Source organism: Pseudochaenichthys georgianus, chromosome 9 (assembly GCF_902827115.2).
Source record: "Pseudochaenichthys georgianus chromosome 9, fPseGeo1.2, whole genome shotgun sequence".
Taxonomy (NCBI): domain Eukaryota; kingdom Metazoa; phylum Chordata; class Actinopteri; order Perciformes; family Channichthyidae; genus Pseudochaenichthys; species Pseudochaenichthys georgianus.
Window position 1 is genome coordinate 19,654,000 of NC_047511.1, and position 18,545 is coordinate 19,672,544.

At 38.4% G+C, this 18,545-nt stretch overlaps 1 protein-coding gene across 2 annotated transcripts in view; it reads right to left on the reverse strand.

Moving 5' to 3' along the window:
- Window positions 1–18,545, reverse strand: part of aacs (acetoacetyl-CoA synthetase) — a 74,721-nt gene that overhangs the window by 12,166 nt on the left and 44,010 nt on the right. For both annotated transcript variants that reach the window (XM_034091598.2, XM_034091597.2), the window contains exons 9-11: window positions 16,170–16,250; window positions 14,678–14,802; window positions 2,615–2,679 (exon numbers count right to left, since the gene is read on the reverse strand). In XM_034091598.2, coding sequence (XP_033947489.1) covers window positions 2,615–2,679; window positions 14,678–14,802; window positions 16,170–16,250 — 271 coding nt within the window. The remainder of the gene's footprint in view (window positions 1–2,614; window positions 2,680–14,677; window positions 14,803–16,169; window positions 16,251–18,545) is intronic.

Here is an 18,545-nt window from a genome sequence, read left to right on the forward strand (position 1 = left end):
AGGACTCAGATATATACAGATATATAAAAAACCTGTCTATGAAGTGTTTTGCTAAAAATACCAAACAGATCACCCATTCTAGCCATGCCTCATACCCCTCTATTTCAGCCCTGTTAGAGAAGTGCTGATTCTGCGTGTAAAGCTTTAAAACACATTGAGCTGAGTATCTGATCAGGAGAATTCTACCCAGATACAGCTAAATGCTGCCGTGATTAAACGCCATATCATGTTCAAAACCACATTAAGGATTATTTCTGAAACAGTATGGAGCTCAAATGGTTTTTTTTATTACGTCATATCGGCAGCAAATCTGGATCAGCTCCATTGTTCCCCTGTTTTTAGAGATATGGGTACGGAGGAAAGAGAGAGAGTTTTGTTTTCTTACAATTTGTCCTACGTGTTTTGTTAATGTATTTTCCCAGCTTGATGTCACACCACATACACTCTTGCATGCACTACCACGCACACTCACACAGTGGGAACTCTTGCTACCCGGCCCCCACCATGCCTCCAGGTGTCAGGTCCAAATGTCAGCCCAGGGAAAAGGGCCCATCCGCTGGGGCAGCGAGGGGAGAAGCTCCCCCCGCCCTTCCCAGCTCACTGGAGGCATGTGTGCCCGCACAAAAACACGCTCACACACACATTATGCAAACAAACAAAGAGACACAAACATCTCCCTCTGCCCCTTTTCTCTAATAAGAATCCAAACACACACACACTGTGCCAAACGAAAGAAGTGGCTGGCTGACTGAAGAGGGTGGAGCAGAAAAATACATTTTGTTTATTGTGTCTGTTTAGCCACATAGTAGGGGAGCTAATGTGTGAACCTAATTTACAAGTTGCAGTCAGAGAGAAATACAAAGCAGACAATATGAGTTCAAATTCAACCTTTAGTTTTAACCTTTCATCCCTGATTTTCACCAATGGCAGTGTGATTTCTCTGGTAAAAAACACAAATGCTAGTTATAATTGAATAACACAAGCTGGCATTTGGTTTACATATTTACACTGAACAAAAATATAAACGCAACACTTTTGTTTTTGCTCCCATTTTTCATGAGATGAACTCAAAGATCTAAAACATTTTCTATATACACAAAATAACCATTTCTCTCAAATATTGTTCACAAATCTGAAAAGAATCTGTGATAGTGAGCAGTTCTCCTTTGCCGAGATAATCCATCCCACCTCACAGGTGTGGCATATCAAGATGCTGATTAGACAGCATGATTATTGCACAGGTGTGCCTTAGGCTGGCCACAATAAAAAGCCATTCTGAAACGTGCATTTTTGCTTTATTGGGGGGGTCTGGGGGGGTCCGAAAACCAGTCATTATCTGGTGTGAGGGGTAGGGGTAGGGTTATGGTAATGTTGTGAATCGAGTGGCCTGGGTTCGTCGTCCATAACATACGCCTGCCCATACCATAACCCCACCACCACCATGGGCCACTCGATTCGCAACATTACCCCAACCCTACCCCTACCCCTCACACCAGATACTGACTGGTTTTCGGACTCCCCCAGACCCCCCCAATAAAGCAAAAATGCACGTTTCAGAGTGGCCTTTTATTGTGGCCAGCCTAAGGCACACCTGTGCAATAATCATGCTGTCTAATCAGCATCTTGATATGCCACACCTGTGAGGTGGGATGGATTATCTCGGCAAAGGAGAAGTGCTCACTATCACAGATTTTTTTCAGATTTGTGAACAATATGAGAGAAATGGTTATTTTGTGTATATAGAAAAAAATGTAGATCTTTGAGTTCATCTCATGAAAAATGGGAGCAAAAACAAGTGTTGCGTTTATATTTTTGTTCAGTGTAAATATGTAAACCAAATGCCAGCTTGTGTTATTCAATTATAACTAGCATTTGTGTTTTTTACCAGAGAAATCACACTGCCATTGGTGAAAATCAGGGATGAAAGGTTAAAACTAAAGGTTGAATTTGAACTAAATTGATGATTGGACCCTACCATTCTGAAAAGTATGTGCCTTGATCTGATACATTATAGTTTGTATCTTTTTTTAAAAGAGCACAACACAGCAGCAATAGTTGTATCATGCACCAGAGGCACTTTGGTGTCACAGACATAGCAAGGAGGCGGTGTCATGTATGAAAGTTAGCAGGAAATCTAATAAGCAGAATTATATGTAGAGACCTGGTTCCCTCTCTGGAGAGGCGTGACACTTAGTTGGCCCTGTCCATGACTCCTATGAATTATCACAGCCTTTTTATCCATTTGATTTAGTGTCAAACACCTAAACACAGGCCTAATAGTGATTTTTGCAGCAAATGGCATATGGGACATTTGGAGTTAAACATCACTATTATAATGATTATTGTGACCATCCCATGCATGTCTGACTGGGTTTCTGCTCATCATCTGTTGTGTGTGTGTGTGTGTGTGTGTGTGTGTGTGTGTGTGTGTGTGTGTGTGTGTGTGTGCATGCGTGTGTGTGTGTGTGTGTGTGTGTGTGTGTGTGTGTGTGTGTGTGTGTGTGTGTGTGTGTGTGTGTGTGTGTGTGTGTGTGTGTGTGTGTGTGTGTGTGTGTGTGTGTGTGTGTGTGTGTGTGTGTGTGTGTGTGTGTGTGTGTGTGTGTCCACAGCTCACCTGGTTTCAGGTTCCTCTCCTGCAGCACTGACAGCCACTTGGCACCGGTACCAAAGATAGTGATACTGAAGGAAAAAGAGAGAATTTAGTTTCAAATATCAATATGAAGGATCAGTAAAGCACTATTTCTATCAAAACATGCAAATAAAAATACATTATTTTGGGGGTAAAAAAGGAATTTGCGTCATCGTTGCGAACAATTGCCAAAGCCCTCCTACATACTTGGTCTATATTCTGTATTATGACAAGTATAAACTTTTAACAACAGAACAAAATGAGCAAACATTATGACTCATCCTTTTGTATGGCAGGAATGTTGTTGCCAAATTCCATGGCAATCCGGCCGGTTTGGAATATTTAGCTCAAGACCAGAATATTGGACAGTTAATTGGATGAACAGAAAGGCAAACAAACTTTGTGACATCTGTTTGTAATCACTGTTTACGCTGGGAATTCTAAAATTAAACAAGTAGCAAAGCTCTACTCCAACAAATAAATTGACTGCATTAGGATGGGGACGAATACTATAGTATACATGGTTCCCAAAACTTCTTAAACATCAAATTCAAGGCACAACTCCTTCAATTTCAAGGACCCATCATGGTAAAGTTTAAGACAAGGATCAAGGATAATTTCTGTTGCACTTTCTCAAGTCATGTGACCGCTGATACAACATCGCAACTGTGAGGGACATGCATGCAGACATAGCCTATCTACTAAGGTTAAGTTACAAATAATATCAAAATAACTTGCATTTCTTTTCTTAGACAAAAACCTATATTGACCATGTTTAATGGCCCATGCCATTTTATGTTATTCTTTTCAAAAGCTTTCAGGGACTTTATTATTTTCACTCAAATTCACAAACTTTAAATGGGGGCCAGGTGATAGCATATAAGAGAAAGGTTGAATGAAATGTTTTTCTTTGCTTTTTTCTAAATGAAACTATTGTTTGCAGCATGTTGATAACATAATTCATATTCTTCCTGTCAACAAAACAATGTGGGAAAAAAAGAATTCTGATAAAAGGCTTTTAATCTTAAGCTCGAAAATGACATTCCCAGAACAAATGACTATATCTTCACTTCTAAAAGGGGTAAATTAATAATCTTTTTTCTCAAAGCAATGTTCCACAAGGAGATGGTTCAGAGTGGAAACTGTATTGACAGGATGTTTGCACACGGCAACTCTGTAATGAAATGATGTTTGAAGGTGTCTTTCTTCTGTGTGAATGGAAGTCCTCCTGACAGCTGACAACAGTTGGACAACATGTGGAAAGCATGAAGTGACAAAACGTCACTTCTGTGTTCCCCTGCAGTTTTAATTCTAAAACAAAGGGCCCTTTAAAGTCTGCCTCGGTGAATGGGTGTGTTTGTGTCTCAGTCTGTGTCTTCAAGTTATTTTTGTTGACATCAAATCAATCAAATTGCACCCTATCACAACGGTAACCATGTCTGTCAATCAAAACAAGATCAAAAAAAGAATCCGTCTCTGGGATACAAAACAACTGTCTGATGCTTGATTGGTCAATAACCAGGAATTGGTTGGCAGTGAAAGATGTGATTTGCTCTCAGATGTTCAAATCAATAAGTGGTAATAGGGTGAGGGAAGCAGTGGGGGGGTTAGATAGGGTGAGAGGGCAAAAGTTCAAAGAAGTAGTATCTCAAAAGGAGTGGTGTGAATGATGCGTGCACTGGCCCAATACACACACACACACACAGATCTTCCATGCTTTCCATGCTGTCTCGCAAGCCTCTCCTTTGGTCAACAATTAACCGAAGCCAAAGTATTGTTCTTGAAATCATTCAATAGGTCATATTACTTCTTATCTTATTTACTTCCAAATCTCTGTGGATTACTCAGAAATGAATGTCTGTGTTGTCAAACTCAGCCAATAAACAGGCTTGGGGAGTAATGAAGTCACTCTCCATCCTATCCATCATCCCGCACCCCGCACCCCTCTTACACGTCTGTCTTTGTTCGTTGCTAGCGAAAACTGATCGGGTCAGTGTGTTCTGATTGGAGGCAGGTGGCCAGGTGTGGCTGATAATTGGATGTTTAGGATGGACGGTTGAATAGTAGCTGTGTGTCTCTTGTTTGTGAGTGTGTGTCTGCACTTGTGAATGTGCCAGTGTGTCTGTTTCAAGGGAGACATGTTGGTGGAAGCTACCGGGCCAATAAGATACACTCAAAGCCAATCAGACACAAGAGCCCCTCGGAGCAGCTATAACGTTAATGTGTCTCTGTGAGTGTCATGAAGTACAAACTGAGGTCCCTCTTCTCAGTGCATGCTTTCTAAACTACTTTCGCACTTATCGTTCACCCCGGGAAGAATTGTAATATAAAAATGCACCATTACTTTCTTCTCAGACATCAGGGGCGATGAGGAACAGTTTGAAACCTACGTCTGATGGTGTAATTGTTTACCTATTTGCAATATTAAAAGTTTGAAGCTCTACATCAATTTTGAGAATCAATATATGGAAAATGTACAAGAGGGATTGTTCAGTATCATTGACAGCCTCCATAGCAGGGTGTTAGTGCTTTTGTTTCTAAAGTTAGACCAATTTCCTAAGAACCCTGTTGCTTTCACTCACTAACATGATTCTAATACTGAGCCCCCCTCCTGCCAAGTAATTGTTCTCTCTCGTGAGTTTCTGAAAGGACAGACATGTTAAGAATGACTTTTCCATCAGCCCTCAACTCTTTCTGTCATCTAGAATTGTGAGGCCTTTTCTGTTTTGTTTTATAAAATATTCTCATTTTGTGCTACAATCTAACCCGGTGCAAGAAAATCCAAAAAGGCAAAGCAGAAGACAATTTGGCTCAAAATGAATGTAGACATGTACAGTAAACCTAAGCACTTAAAAAAGAATGTTATTGTTTGGTTTCTGAATAAAGATTTTGTGTAAAAGAATTGATGAAGACTTGGGTCTCTAGTTTACAAAATGTAGAGCTTGAAGACAAGAGGATATCTGAAACAGGGTTGGTAAGATGCAATCTGCTCAACTTTATCTGCAGTCATGTCCTTCAAACTGGGAATTTTGCATTTGCAAGACACAACACTTTTATCGTTGAAAAGGTAAAGGAAAGCTCTTTCTGACATCTTAGCTCAACATATATTGGACAAAAGATGGAAGAGACAAGAAGCTCCTCAGAGAATACTGATGTCTCATTCAAACATATAAACCTGTCACAGAATACATTTTGTAACCTTTTGCTTGCTTTTCACTCGGCTATTTCACACGTTTGTGTTTTACATGAATATAGTTTATTTTAGAGTCATTGAAATCCATGTTATATGTAAAACGTTAATACATGTTGTGGCTTATGTTCTCTATATACAGTAAGGGTCTTTCTGGAAATACCATTGTGGACAGAGAACATACTCAGTGGCTTGTATTAGTCTCTCTCAAGCATCCTTAATATGTCGTGAAGCACAGAAAACTACTGGAGAACTAAAAACAAACACAACTCTCCTGAGACTTTCCCAATTTGCAGGCTTCCAGCACCTTTGACTTTTTTTCCAAAAGCAGAAAGTCTGCAATAATCAATTTTTAGTAAAAGGGGCTTGTTGTGTAAAAGTACAGTACCAGTCCTTTCCTATAATGGAAAATGCAATCTTCAAAAACGTATCTATAAAGAGATTTAAGTCTCTTTATGGCAATGTCAGTTTTAAGGCTTGACTGAGCAGAAGAATTCAACATCGGGAGTAGTTATTACAATTCTAACTAACCAACAAAAGTCAAGGCTACAGAAGAAGCCTCAATGTAAGTTTAGGACTGACAGATTTAGCCCCAATTAAAATGTCCAACCCCAATTCAGAGGAGGGTGTAAAATATTTCTTGTCAGCCTCCCCCAGAGGGTCTTTCCACATAGCGTTAGGATGTAGAAAATGTGTCTGAGGTGGCAACATCAGCACTTAATTGGTTCAAAAATCTCACAGTTTAAATGGTTTGGTCTGTTCATCAGTCATCCTGGCAGCCCTCCATTGAATTCCTCTGTGAGGATTCATTTTCTTTTTGTATGTTAACCTTGAACACACTTGTTTTTCCAATTGAAAATATTTAAGGGAACAAAGCAGAGAGGTTAAAAGCTTTAGACATGTAATTGATTAAACAGCTACAAACCAATCAATTGATGTTACCCAATCCTGACCCAATCCCAGTTATTTTAATACCAATAATCAATGGAGGTTCCTAATATATTGTATTGTATGTTAAAATCGACTAGTAAAGTTGTGGAAGGAGCTCATTATATTTGGTATTTGAGTTTTTGCAGGAGAAGTATTTCTGCTCTTTATTTCCCACTACTCTTTATATGCGTCACATTTGTATCCCCATTATTCCCTTCCTTCCTTCCCTTCCAATATGCCACTCCTGCTGCACTGTCTATGGTACCACTTCCTTAAAAGGGTATTACTTTTGCTGACCACAGTGCAAATGGTTTGTCATAATTGAACTACAGGTTGACTGAGATGGCTCTCAGGTTGCTTAAGGCGGTGGGGTTTAAGGGGGAGAGTTTCTCATGCAATTCTTTCACCCCTTTTTTAAATGATAATTTGTTGAAAATATCAAAAAGGTTAGCAGAGGACACACAGTTCTTCATTCCAGCAATGTTGGTAGCACTTAATTATAAATTAATCATATGTATATAAATATAAACATTTGCATCAATCTGCACTGGCAAACTGTATCGGTATCATTCCATTTAATTTTAGGCAATCTGGCCACTTTTATCTGGAGTCATACAGATGTAGCACTACAGATCAGACTCAAATGGGTGTGTCCCAGTCAAAAGCCCAGCGGATGCCAGTGGCTGGGGGTGTTGCCAAATTGCTAGAGGGCGTTGCCCAACTTCCCCATTTGTTCAATTACAGGATTTAACCATGAGATGGCGCTTCATTCACAAAATACACAAAGACAACTGGGTGTTGTAGAACTTAGTCTGTTTCAATGTTTGCAGCTCTGCAGTTGTGTTTGCTGAATACTGTAGCATGTAATCACTTATTTGTTACTGTATGGTTTTCACAAGCTACTATAATGAAAAAACATCAATATTTTAGATCAAATAAAGTATATAGTTTGTTTTATGCAGTATATTTCTTGTAATATTGTTGGGGTGTTTTTACACAGTACAGTAGATTGAAGTAAATCAACTTATACATTAAGATAAGATAAGATGGACCTTTATTAATCCCGTGGGGAAATGCAGTTCAAACAGCAACAGGGTGAGAGTGAAAAACAGGACAGCACAGATTCACACAGATTAATAAAATCAAAAATAAGATGAGCGATACAAATAATAATAATGAGAAACTATGAAATAAGAAATGAATACAACTAAAATGTAATTATCATATCATATATTATAATGTATTGTATTATTAAGTAATATCATACATTAACCCCATTATAGCAGATGCCACATTGAATGGATGAACACATGTATGCATCAATAATTACAACAGAGTATTTCTAAATACAAGTTGTAAAAATACTTATATGTATTTAATATTAACCCTTTGGAGTCAACCGTCACGCCGGCGTGATCAGATCACATGACCTGTTCAAGCCGGTGCCGCATAAAAACAACAGTCCGGACAACATTGCCGTGTGTTTCTGTCGAAAGTACTGGCTTGAAACTGTATCCCAGTCTTGGTTTCATGCAAAAAGACCCAGTAAACACGGAGATACGATGATATAAAGTTAATACATTTCAAAAGTATGAAAAATGGAAGCACATATTTGAATATCTTTGCCGTATTTGATCATTTTACGAAACGGAAAATACTGGAAACTGTAGATCCTGCTCAACAGGATGTATATGTGTATTTCTGTCAAAAGTACTGGCTCGAAACTATATGCCAGTCTTTGTTTCATGCAAAAATACCCAATAAACACGGACATACGATGATATAAAGTTAATACAGATATATTTCAGAAGTATGAATAATGGAAGCACATATTTTAATATCTTCGCCGTATTTTATCATTTTACGAAATGGAAAATACTGGAAACTGCTCAACAGGATGTATTTACCAGGGAGGGGGTGAGGTAATCAGGTAAACGGAGTGATACGAAACGAGACGAAAAGAGACGAAGAGGGACGGCGGGAACCGAAGAGAGACGGCGGGAAATGGAGAGAGACGAAGATATACGAAGACAGGCGGCGGGAGACGAAGAGAGGCGGCGGGAGACTGCGATTGAAGTAAAGTGACAGACACACATTGAGAATTTAGATATAGTTAGATAGATTTAGAGTTTTGAAGACTCAACTATGATGAAGAGAACTCTGAATGTGAGTCAAGCTTTAAGCTTGTTTTTTGACATGGAGGAGGAGGAATCTGTGATGTTGCCCTCTGTGTCGTAGTTGACAGAAACCGCTTTGAAGCGTGGCACAGATAAAGACAGAAAAAACTGATTTTTGTACATAATGTGTATATATATATATATTTGTATTATATTTATAATAACACTTTTGCCTTATCAGAATGAAATCCCATGCTACCTCAATCAAACGTTCACATTATCATAGTGACATCCCATGTATATATTTCCAGCTTTGAAATGGTTTCGTTGTGTATGTTTGTGTTACCTATATGAAAAATAATATCATTTTCAAAATCTGTTTTACGTTTTTTTTGTGATTTTGGGTCCACAATGTTCATATAGTAGAAGATCACTGCTCTAAACAAAGTCAAAAATCCTACATCCATACGAAATAAATATAATTAATTATGATGAATACGTTAAGTCTTGTTCATTGTTTTTCACTTTTATTAAATGTTTGATATTTCCGGTGGAAATGGTGGACTATCGGACATTCAAAATGCAGCATATTTTCACTCTTACACACATATATTCTCCTTTTACATACATACATTTTCACTCTTACACACATATATTCTCCTTTTACATACATACATTTTCACTCTCACACACGTATATATTTACACTCACACATTCATACATTTTGCTCTCATATTATCATATTTCAATGCACACATTCATATATTGTCACTCACACATTCATGCATTTTGTTCTCATATTCCTATAATATAATGCTCATATTTATACATTTTGCTCTCATGCTAAATCTACTAAAACAAAGTATGTCATGGTGGTCAGCTGTTAAACACAAAAGTGTATCTTAAGGGCTGTAAATATAATAAGCCTGTTGTCAATTTTAGACACAGGCTTATTATATTACCAGCCCTTAATAACATTCATTTTCTAGACTCAATGTGTGTCTTGGCCGTTTTCTTTGTTCCAAGCAAACAAGTGCTTTTTGTTTTGAAATCACTTCCGCGAGTTTCGCGGACCCCCCCCCCTCGCTCCACTGACCATTAGACCATTTAGTAAGGTAAAAAGCAAAAGGGCAAACACGCCTCTCAGACGCTCTTCCGTTTACTTTTTTAATAAAGAAAAACAAATGGTCCGTAGATACACGGACTCATATAGCCTATGTATGTATACTGTAAGGAGAATGTATGTGCGTGAGAGGACCAGTATGAATTACGGCATATATATATGCAAACAAAAACCTACAGACTGGGGGATGGGAGATCACAGGAGTGGGGGGGGAGAGCTGTGGAATGTGACCCTTGGGAGAATTCCTCCACACATTCCGATGGCCAATTCGTTTTAAACAAAGAGTTCGCAACACAGGACAGCATAGGCAACATGGGGGGTGGGGGCTGGTGAACGGTCTGGTCAATGTTTGTAATCACAATCCCTAGGATGTGTCGTAATCAAACCAAAAGAGAAAATGCAGATATCATTCTCTCTCTCGACTCGCTGGTATCTCGAGCTGAGCGCTCATTGGTGTTCATACTGCTCACAGGCTGGGCTGCTGTGTATATCTAGTGTATTCATACTGTACCCCTCCTCACTGTTTATTCATCATTCAACCATTTACACCTTCCTTTCTTCCCGTCAAGAGGTTGAAAAAGATTGAGTCCTATGTTTCCAATTGCTTCCCAAATCTGAACATTGACCAGTGGCATAAGATCAGGAGCCGGGTAAATGAGAGACTGAGGAGCCCCCGAAAAACAGATCCCGAAATAGCTCGTCCTGGTTTCCGCAGCAGATAGGTCTACAGTATGGTGTCTGTTATGTCAGTTATTTTAAATAAAACGTTGAAAACTGAACTTGAAAATTGTTTCCTCTTTTTATTTTATTTATCATTTTCGGGACGGGGAGACGTGGGGAGACGTGTGTGATTAAAAATTAATTTGCAGAAATGTAAAGTGATCTACCTAAGTTCTATTCATATTCTTGACGGGAAGAGCCGTGTAAATGGGTGGCCATATATGCATTTGAAAAGCAATATAAATCACACAGTTATTATACAATAGGCTATAAAAGCACCATCGATAACCATTACCTTTATCCAATTCAAACTTTGGACGGGAAAAAAGGAAGGTGTACATGGTTGGGCTGTACTGTAGGCCTACTGTATACATACAAAGGCCATTCAAGCTTGAGTTCTTCTGGAAATGTTCACATCAGGCCAGAGTCCTGCATCGGGTGACCCGCAAAAAAGGTGATTCGCGGGTGGTATTTTTTCAACCGCTTTTTTCCGGGTTCGGTTCTGGGTAAAACAAAGATGATGCGGGTCGGGTCGCGGGTATTACATAATAAATATATTAAAATAATAATAATTTAGTTTAATGTTTAAATCCTCAGACTTCTCCCCCGCGGGACCGTGCATAATCATAACCTCTGCAGCGCATCAATCTGCTGCTGTGCGCGCCACATTCGAAATGGCTGAGGTGAAGCTCTCTAGTGGAGAATACAGCATTTTCAATAACACTTCCTCAAGAGCGAAATCCAACGTCTGGGAGGCTTTTGGTGTCATCCTAGATGGAGAAAATAACCAACATCCCACGCTTTTTGAGACAAATATGCAACTGCATGTGTTAATAATTGCACGTTTTCACTACTCATATATAGGCTAGGCTATGCGGGTTCGGGTCGGGTTGCGGATCTTGTGCCGACGGGTCGGGTCGGGTTGCGGAACTAATTGGCAATATGTGCGGGTAGCGGGGCGGGTTCGGTATTGCACGTCGCGGGGCGGGAGCGGGTCTTGAAAATCAGACCCGTGCAGGACTCTGCATCAGGCACCTTCAAGTTAAACAATACTACAGTAAACAATAAACACAGTAGGCCTAAATTATGTGGATTAAACCACATTTATTTCGTTAAAAATAAACGAAATATGATTTTGCTTGAATGATTAAATGTCATCAGGCACCTTCAAGTTAAACAATCAGGTGCCCACTTCAATGTGCCGCCACCTCCGGACTCGGCTTGACTCGGTTTAAAGAATGCACAAATGTGTTTAATCGTTTATGTCAGATATGTACTAAGTAGCCTAAATACATTTGTTCCTGCTCAAGATTAGATTCAACTTTATTGTTATTGCACATATTGCAGTACTGAGACAACGAAATGCAGTTTAGCTTCTAACCAGGTGCAACAAGCAGCGAAAAGTAATGTGCACAATACTACAGTAAACAATTAACACAGTAAATTATGTGGATTAAACCACATTTATTTCGTTAAAAATAAACGAAATATGATTGTGTTTGAATGATTAAATGTAGGGTGAATTGCCCTAATGTGGGACATTTTTGCATTTCAGACTTCGGGAATATATTGCGATATGAAGCCGATACAATAAATCAAAATCCAGTACCATTCCGAAATCCCCAGTAATATTAGACACTAATAATACAGTAAACTATTAACACTGTACATATTATTAATAATGTACATATTATTGTTTGGGATTAGGATGATCGGTAGTGAGAGCCGCTGCATTTTCCTCCGGTCGGATGTGATATAAAAACAAAGCGATTATTTTTGTTGTTGTAAACTCACGTGGATTAAATTTAGTGCATTCATTTCAACTCGCGAACATATGATACATTAAATGATCGTGAGGATGATGATTGAAAATCGTTTGTTTGAGCCTGGAAGCATTTCCTGATCTAAAAACATAGCGATGGTTTTGTACTTACGCCAACGTGAATTAAACATTATTTTGTTAAATAAAAACATAGTGATGTTTAGTAAATGATTACATGTCTCTTATTTAGCACAGAATATGATCCTATCCGTGACATATGGATCTTAACAAATATCCGCTATATCAGATACCTGTAGATCAGCTGTTTATTTCACATGAGTTCCAGTGTGGCAGCTTTTCACAGCTCCCCCTGGTGGATCCACGATCCATTGCAGCTGGTTTCATTATAATTAAATGTATTTATCAAGGGGGCGTTTCAAGTCCTGCGGGGGGGTTTTCCTTTTCAGCAGGGGCCCACCCCGTGCCGATCACGGACCCGCACGGGTAGGCATCTGAAATGAAGCGCTACATCTGTATACTCAATAAATGACTGAGTGAATGCATTCAAATTGTGAATACCATATGACACAAAGACTTTCTTTAAAACAAATGATAAAGAGAAAGCGTATGGCCTTCTCTGGGGAGAACTAACACTTACCTATCCACCTTTTAGACGTATATAGACCTGAACAATGGAACACATTAGATCTGAGCCAATTAATGGCCTGCCTGCACACATTCACTCACACACACTTTTGTCCTTGACCGTTTCCTCTCTTTTCTAAAGACAATAGAAAATCAATACTTGGTTTAGAATCCGCTGTTTATGTTGGCGATGGGGGAGGAGTTCAGGACATTTACATACCAATCTGTTGGGATGAACACCTACAGTGTCTGAAAATATGTCTTGAATTAAAAATGAAAGGGGATATATAGTATTAAACAGTACAGTAGTGGGTTCAAAGTAGCATCTACTTCTCAGGACTCAGTATCACAAGTATCTTTTTAATTGTGTTACATACATTTCTATGGTAGATTCTGCGTAGGAAAAGGGAAAAATTTTCTCAAATATGGAATCTGTAAAGTCCCCATTGAGCCTTTTATTGTGTGAACAGCCTCTGACTAGATTGTAAACTTTAGGTTTCAGCCGTCTTGTAGTTTGACCCGGGTTTCACTATCAATCTCAATAACAACAGGCTCAATGGATGGCTGACCCTGCTGCCTTAAAGCAGCTTGTTAAGCTAAATACAGAACATCAATGCTCTTTCAAAATAACAGCCAGGCAGCTCATATGGGCTTATTAAAAGTTATAAATAATGTATTTGTATGCTTGATTTGTTTTTAAACGTGTGGAAATTAATGTAGGATTATGTTTCCTCCAATTCTCAATGCAGAGACACTCTCAAAACTTCTTCCTGGTGACTTCATATCCAGTTATAATAAGTCTGTTACTATTTTCCAACCATACACCAAAATAATAATCGTTCTTATCTTCCATTTCCCTGCCTTTTTCATTCATTTTCTCCTTTTTGTCTCTTTAATGGCCAAGACATCCTTTCCCCCTCTGTCTTCTCATTTAAATAAGGAGTGATACATTAATAAGTAAATAATGAAGGGTTATTGTATGATCAGTTGCAGTGGATCTCCGTTCTCCATACAAATAATAACCGGCAGAAATCTTTATTCATAGGTCGGCTCTTGTATGCGTGTGTGTCCAAGTTGTCAATTAGGCAAACACATTACCAATTCTGTGGTTGAAAACAAGATCTCCAAGGAAAACCTTACCCTTTGCTTGTGCTGTCTTTCCCTCTCTGTCAGTCTGTCCAAATCCCTCCTTCTCCTTTGCATTGTCTGGGTTTTTTCCATTCTTTCTCTATGAGTCTATTTTCTTTTCATTTAAACCAAGTATTAGATTAAAGGAATATATAGTGGTCTAATATCAGGTGCACCATTTGTGTTGACAATGAAACATGGGTTGGGCTACGCTACACTTAACAGAAGCTACACTATCTATCGGTTGAAAACTGTTGGATAAAAACAGATAAATTGTATTTGTATTCAAAACCCCTTCATTACAAATGTGTTTTCAAAGGGATTTTATTTCATTATGTGTTTAAAATAATCATCTACCGACAGAAAGCAATAAACAGCACAACAATTCAGTTATTGTTTTTTTTGCGTGTGTGTGTCTATGTGTTAAACTCACCCCAGCTGGTCCGTCAGGTCCCACAGTACATTGGGTGTGGGTATTAGTGGTGAACCGTCATATAAAACCACCGAGGCTCCCACTGCCAGAGCAGACATCAGCCAGTTCCACATCATCCAGCCAGTCTAAGGACCACACACACACACACACACACACACACACACACACACACACACACACACACACACACACACACACACACACACACACACACACACACACACACACACACACACACACACACACACACACACACACACACACACACACACACACACACACACACACACACACACACACACACACACACACACACACAGGTCAGTTTATCTGGTAAAAACAGTCCTTTACCATTAACACGGATAAATGGGTAGCACAATTGAAAACCCCTGCAGAAAGTGAGTTATGCTTCTGTGATTCACATAATTACAAGCCCGGACAGCATGTGGGTATTGTCTCCTACCTGTGTCTGTGTGTCTGTGTCTGTGTCTGTGTCTGTGTCTGTGTCTGTGTGTGTGTGTGTGTGTGTGTGCGCGTGTGTCTGTGTGTGTGCGCGTGTGTGTGTGTGTGTGTGTGTGTGTGTGTGTGTGTGTGTGTGTGTGTGTGTGTGTGTGTGTGTGTGTGTGTGTGTGTGTGTGTGTGTGTGTGTGTGTGTGTGTGTGTGTGTGTGTGTGTGTGTGTGTGTGTGTGTGTGTGTGTGTGTGTGTGTGCATAAAAAGCAATAAACTCTACTATGGTGCAGTTGAGATCAAATTGAATTCAGATTTTTTTATTTTATATAATACAATTATAAAATTACAATTAGTGGTGAAACAATAGGTAATTTAATATATTAGTTGACTGAAATAAATGCAATAAATCATTTTTGGTCTTTTATCAACAAAAATGTGCTGGGTCAAGCTTTTGACACGATTTGCAGCTTTTCTATAAATAAATAAATAATTTGACTGACGATCGCATAAGACAAGAAATAAGTCTACGTTATTTCATATTGAAAACAAAACTGGTATATCGTAGAATAAATAGAATAATCAGTTAAATGGAAATCAAGCGATTAATATATGATGAAATTAATCCGTAGTTGCAGCAGAAAATACTTAAATACGTCAATAATGTTGGATGGGCAGATATTTAGACACAGGTCGACTTAAGAGACATACATGGGTCAAACTTGACAGAATCAATTTCTTAGTCAAGATAATGTGAGGTTTTCCCATTTATGTATTGATGTGTAAAAAAAAAATATGACCACCATGAATTTAAAATGTGACTGATCATGTGTAAAACCGACATAAACACTACCCCAAACAACTGTTTCAGCTTTAATCAACATTAAATGATGTTTCTCAGAGTGTATCATCAAAAGGAGCTAGATTCTTTGAGTAACAACTCAATGCTGCTCATTAGACAAGATCGGTTTGTGTGTCTATGTGTGTGTGTAACATTTTCCTAACTTTCCCTCAGTTTAATAGAGAAGGGATTGTGTACATACCGTGGTGTAGTAAATGATGACATCACTGCTGGTCATATTGCCATGGAGAATGTGTTCTTTCAAGTGCTGGATGAGTGTTCCCTGCAAATACAGAAAAAGACAGAGATTATTAATCGTTTTTAATTGACTAGTCCGTTAGTCATTCAATAGAAAATAATAACTTACTGATTTTGTAGATGATCTATTAATCATGGGAGTAATTATTCCTGTAAAAGTGTCATGAAATATTTTTTCGGGCCTCTCCAATATGGAGAAATTCTGCTCTTGCAATAAGACTGCTAAACATCTGAGCTCTGTTAAGTGCCCCGATCTGAGCTCTGTTAAGTGCCCCGATAAACATGAATCTGTCTTGCCATCTTGCAATCTACTTATATATATATATATATATATAAATAGTTATCACGGCAATAAACCATATTTAATTTTGTGTTAATATTCTGTTCTTGTACATATTATATTCTATTTAAATGTATATAGACTTCTTGCACAATTTTTTATTTGTATTTTTGTATTCTATTATATATTTAGAATTGTTGGAGGAGCTCGGGTCAGAAGATATTCTGGGGTGTGTGGCGCAGTGGTGTTGGGATCAGGGGGTGACAGGTTCAAACCCCACTGCAGTCAGCATGTCATTGTGTCCCTGGGCAAGACACTTCACCCCAAATTGCTCCTGTGGGGATTGTCCACAGTATTGAGTATGTAAGTCACTTTGGATAAAAGCGTCTAACAAGTGGCATGTAATGTTCATTGCCATTTCTACACTGTTATTAATCCCCGTGGGGAAATTCAGTTTAACAGCAACAGGGTAAGGATGAAAAACAGGACAGCACAGATTAACACGGATTAATACAATTAAGGATAAAATCAAAGATAAAAAAACAAATAACTATACAATTATAAATGAATTAAAATGAACATATATATATATATATATATATATATGTATGTTATGTGCACATGACAATAAAACCTTTGAATCTTTTGAATCTTGAATCGTGAATCTTGTGTATCCTATATCACTGAATATCTTTAAATTCTGGACTGACAACAAAAAATATCACCTTAAACTACATTTTCTGGCAGTTTTTTCATAAAGCAAATATTAAAGTAATCCAAAATGAAAATAATAACAATTGTATTGACTGTTTAAGGTTATTGTTAATCATTTCATTCATGACATGAAAGATGCCTCCGTCGGACCAAGACTTAACACACAGCACACAGTAGCACTTCTTTTGACAAAAGGGCAATTTGTGTGAATTGTCCCGCAGTCACGAACCTGTCACAGTTTGATAGGTTATTATCGCTGGTGTTGAGTATAAACTGTGGGAGCGTGTATGTGGCTGTGTGTGTTTTAGTTTGGAGCCTTGATGTGTACTATCCTGTCTGCATTAACAGGTGCTCTGTGTGTGGTGTGTGTGTGTGTGTGTGTGTGTGTGTGTGTGTGTGTGTGTGTGTGTGTGTGTGTGTGTGTGTGTGTGTGTGTGTGTGTGTGTGTGTGTGTGTGTGTGTGTGTGTGTGTGTGTGTGTGTGTGTGTGTGTGTGTGTGTGTGTGTGTGTGTGTGTGTGTGTGTGTGTGTGTGTGTGTGTGTGTGTGTGTGCATGTAATCTTTGGCAGGACTCATCTGCCTTTTCCCATTCTTTGGAGTGTGCCATCTTGCTACTGACAGCATGTTAACAGAGCCATAACAAAGCAGAAAGCGCAACAGTGCCTGAGCTAATTGGTGGAGCTAGATAGGACTGCCAGCCTCGCACTACGAAATGTTTTCACCAACGCATTACTGTCCAATTATCGGCAGCATGGGGAGAACGAGGGGGCAGAAAATAAAGAGACGGAAAGGAAGACAATGATGGAAAGTAGGGCTGCTTGATTAAGGCAAAAATCATAATCACGATTATTTTGGTCAATAATTGATATCACAATTATTAAATAAGATTATTGATTGACTTTGAAAACATCCATTTATTGTACTTTAAAACAAATACAAATAATAATTTGAACAGTATCTTTTTAACTGTTGATTACCCTGAACGTATAATTCAACTGAAAAACCAATACAAAAATAAATAAAATAAATGATATATGTATATCTACATTTAAATAAATAATATCAAAAATACCAATACCAATAAACAAGATCAACAAATATTTTGGAGCGCACTTCCACAACCTACTAAACATATATAAATATGATAAATAAAAATAAATTAGATCAAATATGTTGCAGTGCACTGTCACAACCTAGCAAAGCAAAATAATCGATTATGTTGTTTGTGTAATTGTGGCCAAAATCGTAATAGCGATTAAAATACGATTAATTGCACAGCCCTAATGGAAAGAGAGCTAAAGTAAGGGGAAAAAACATTATGAGGGAC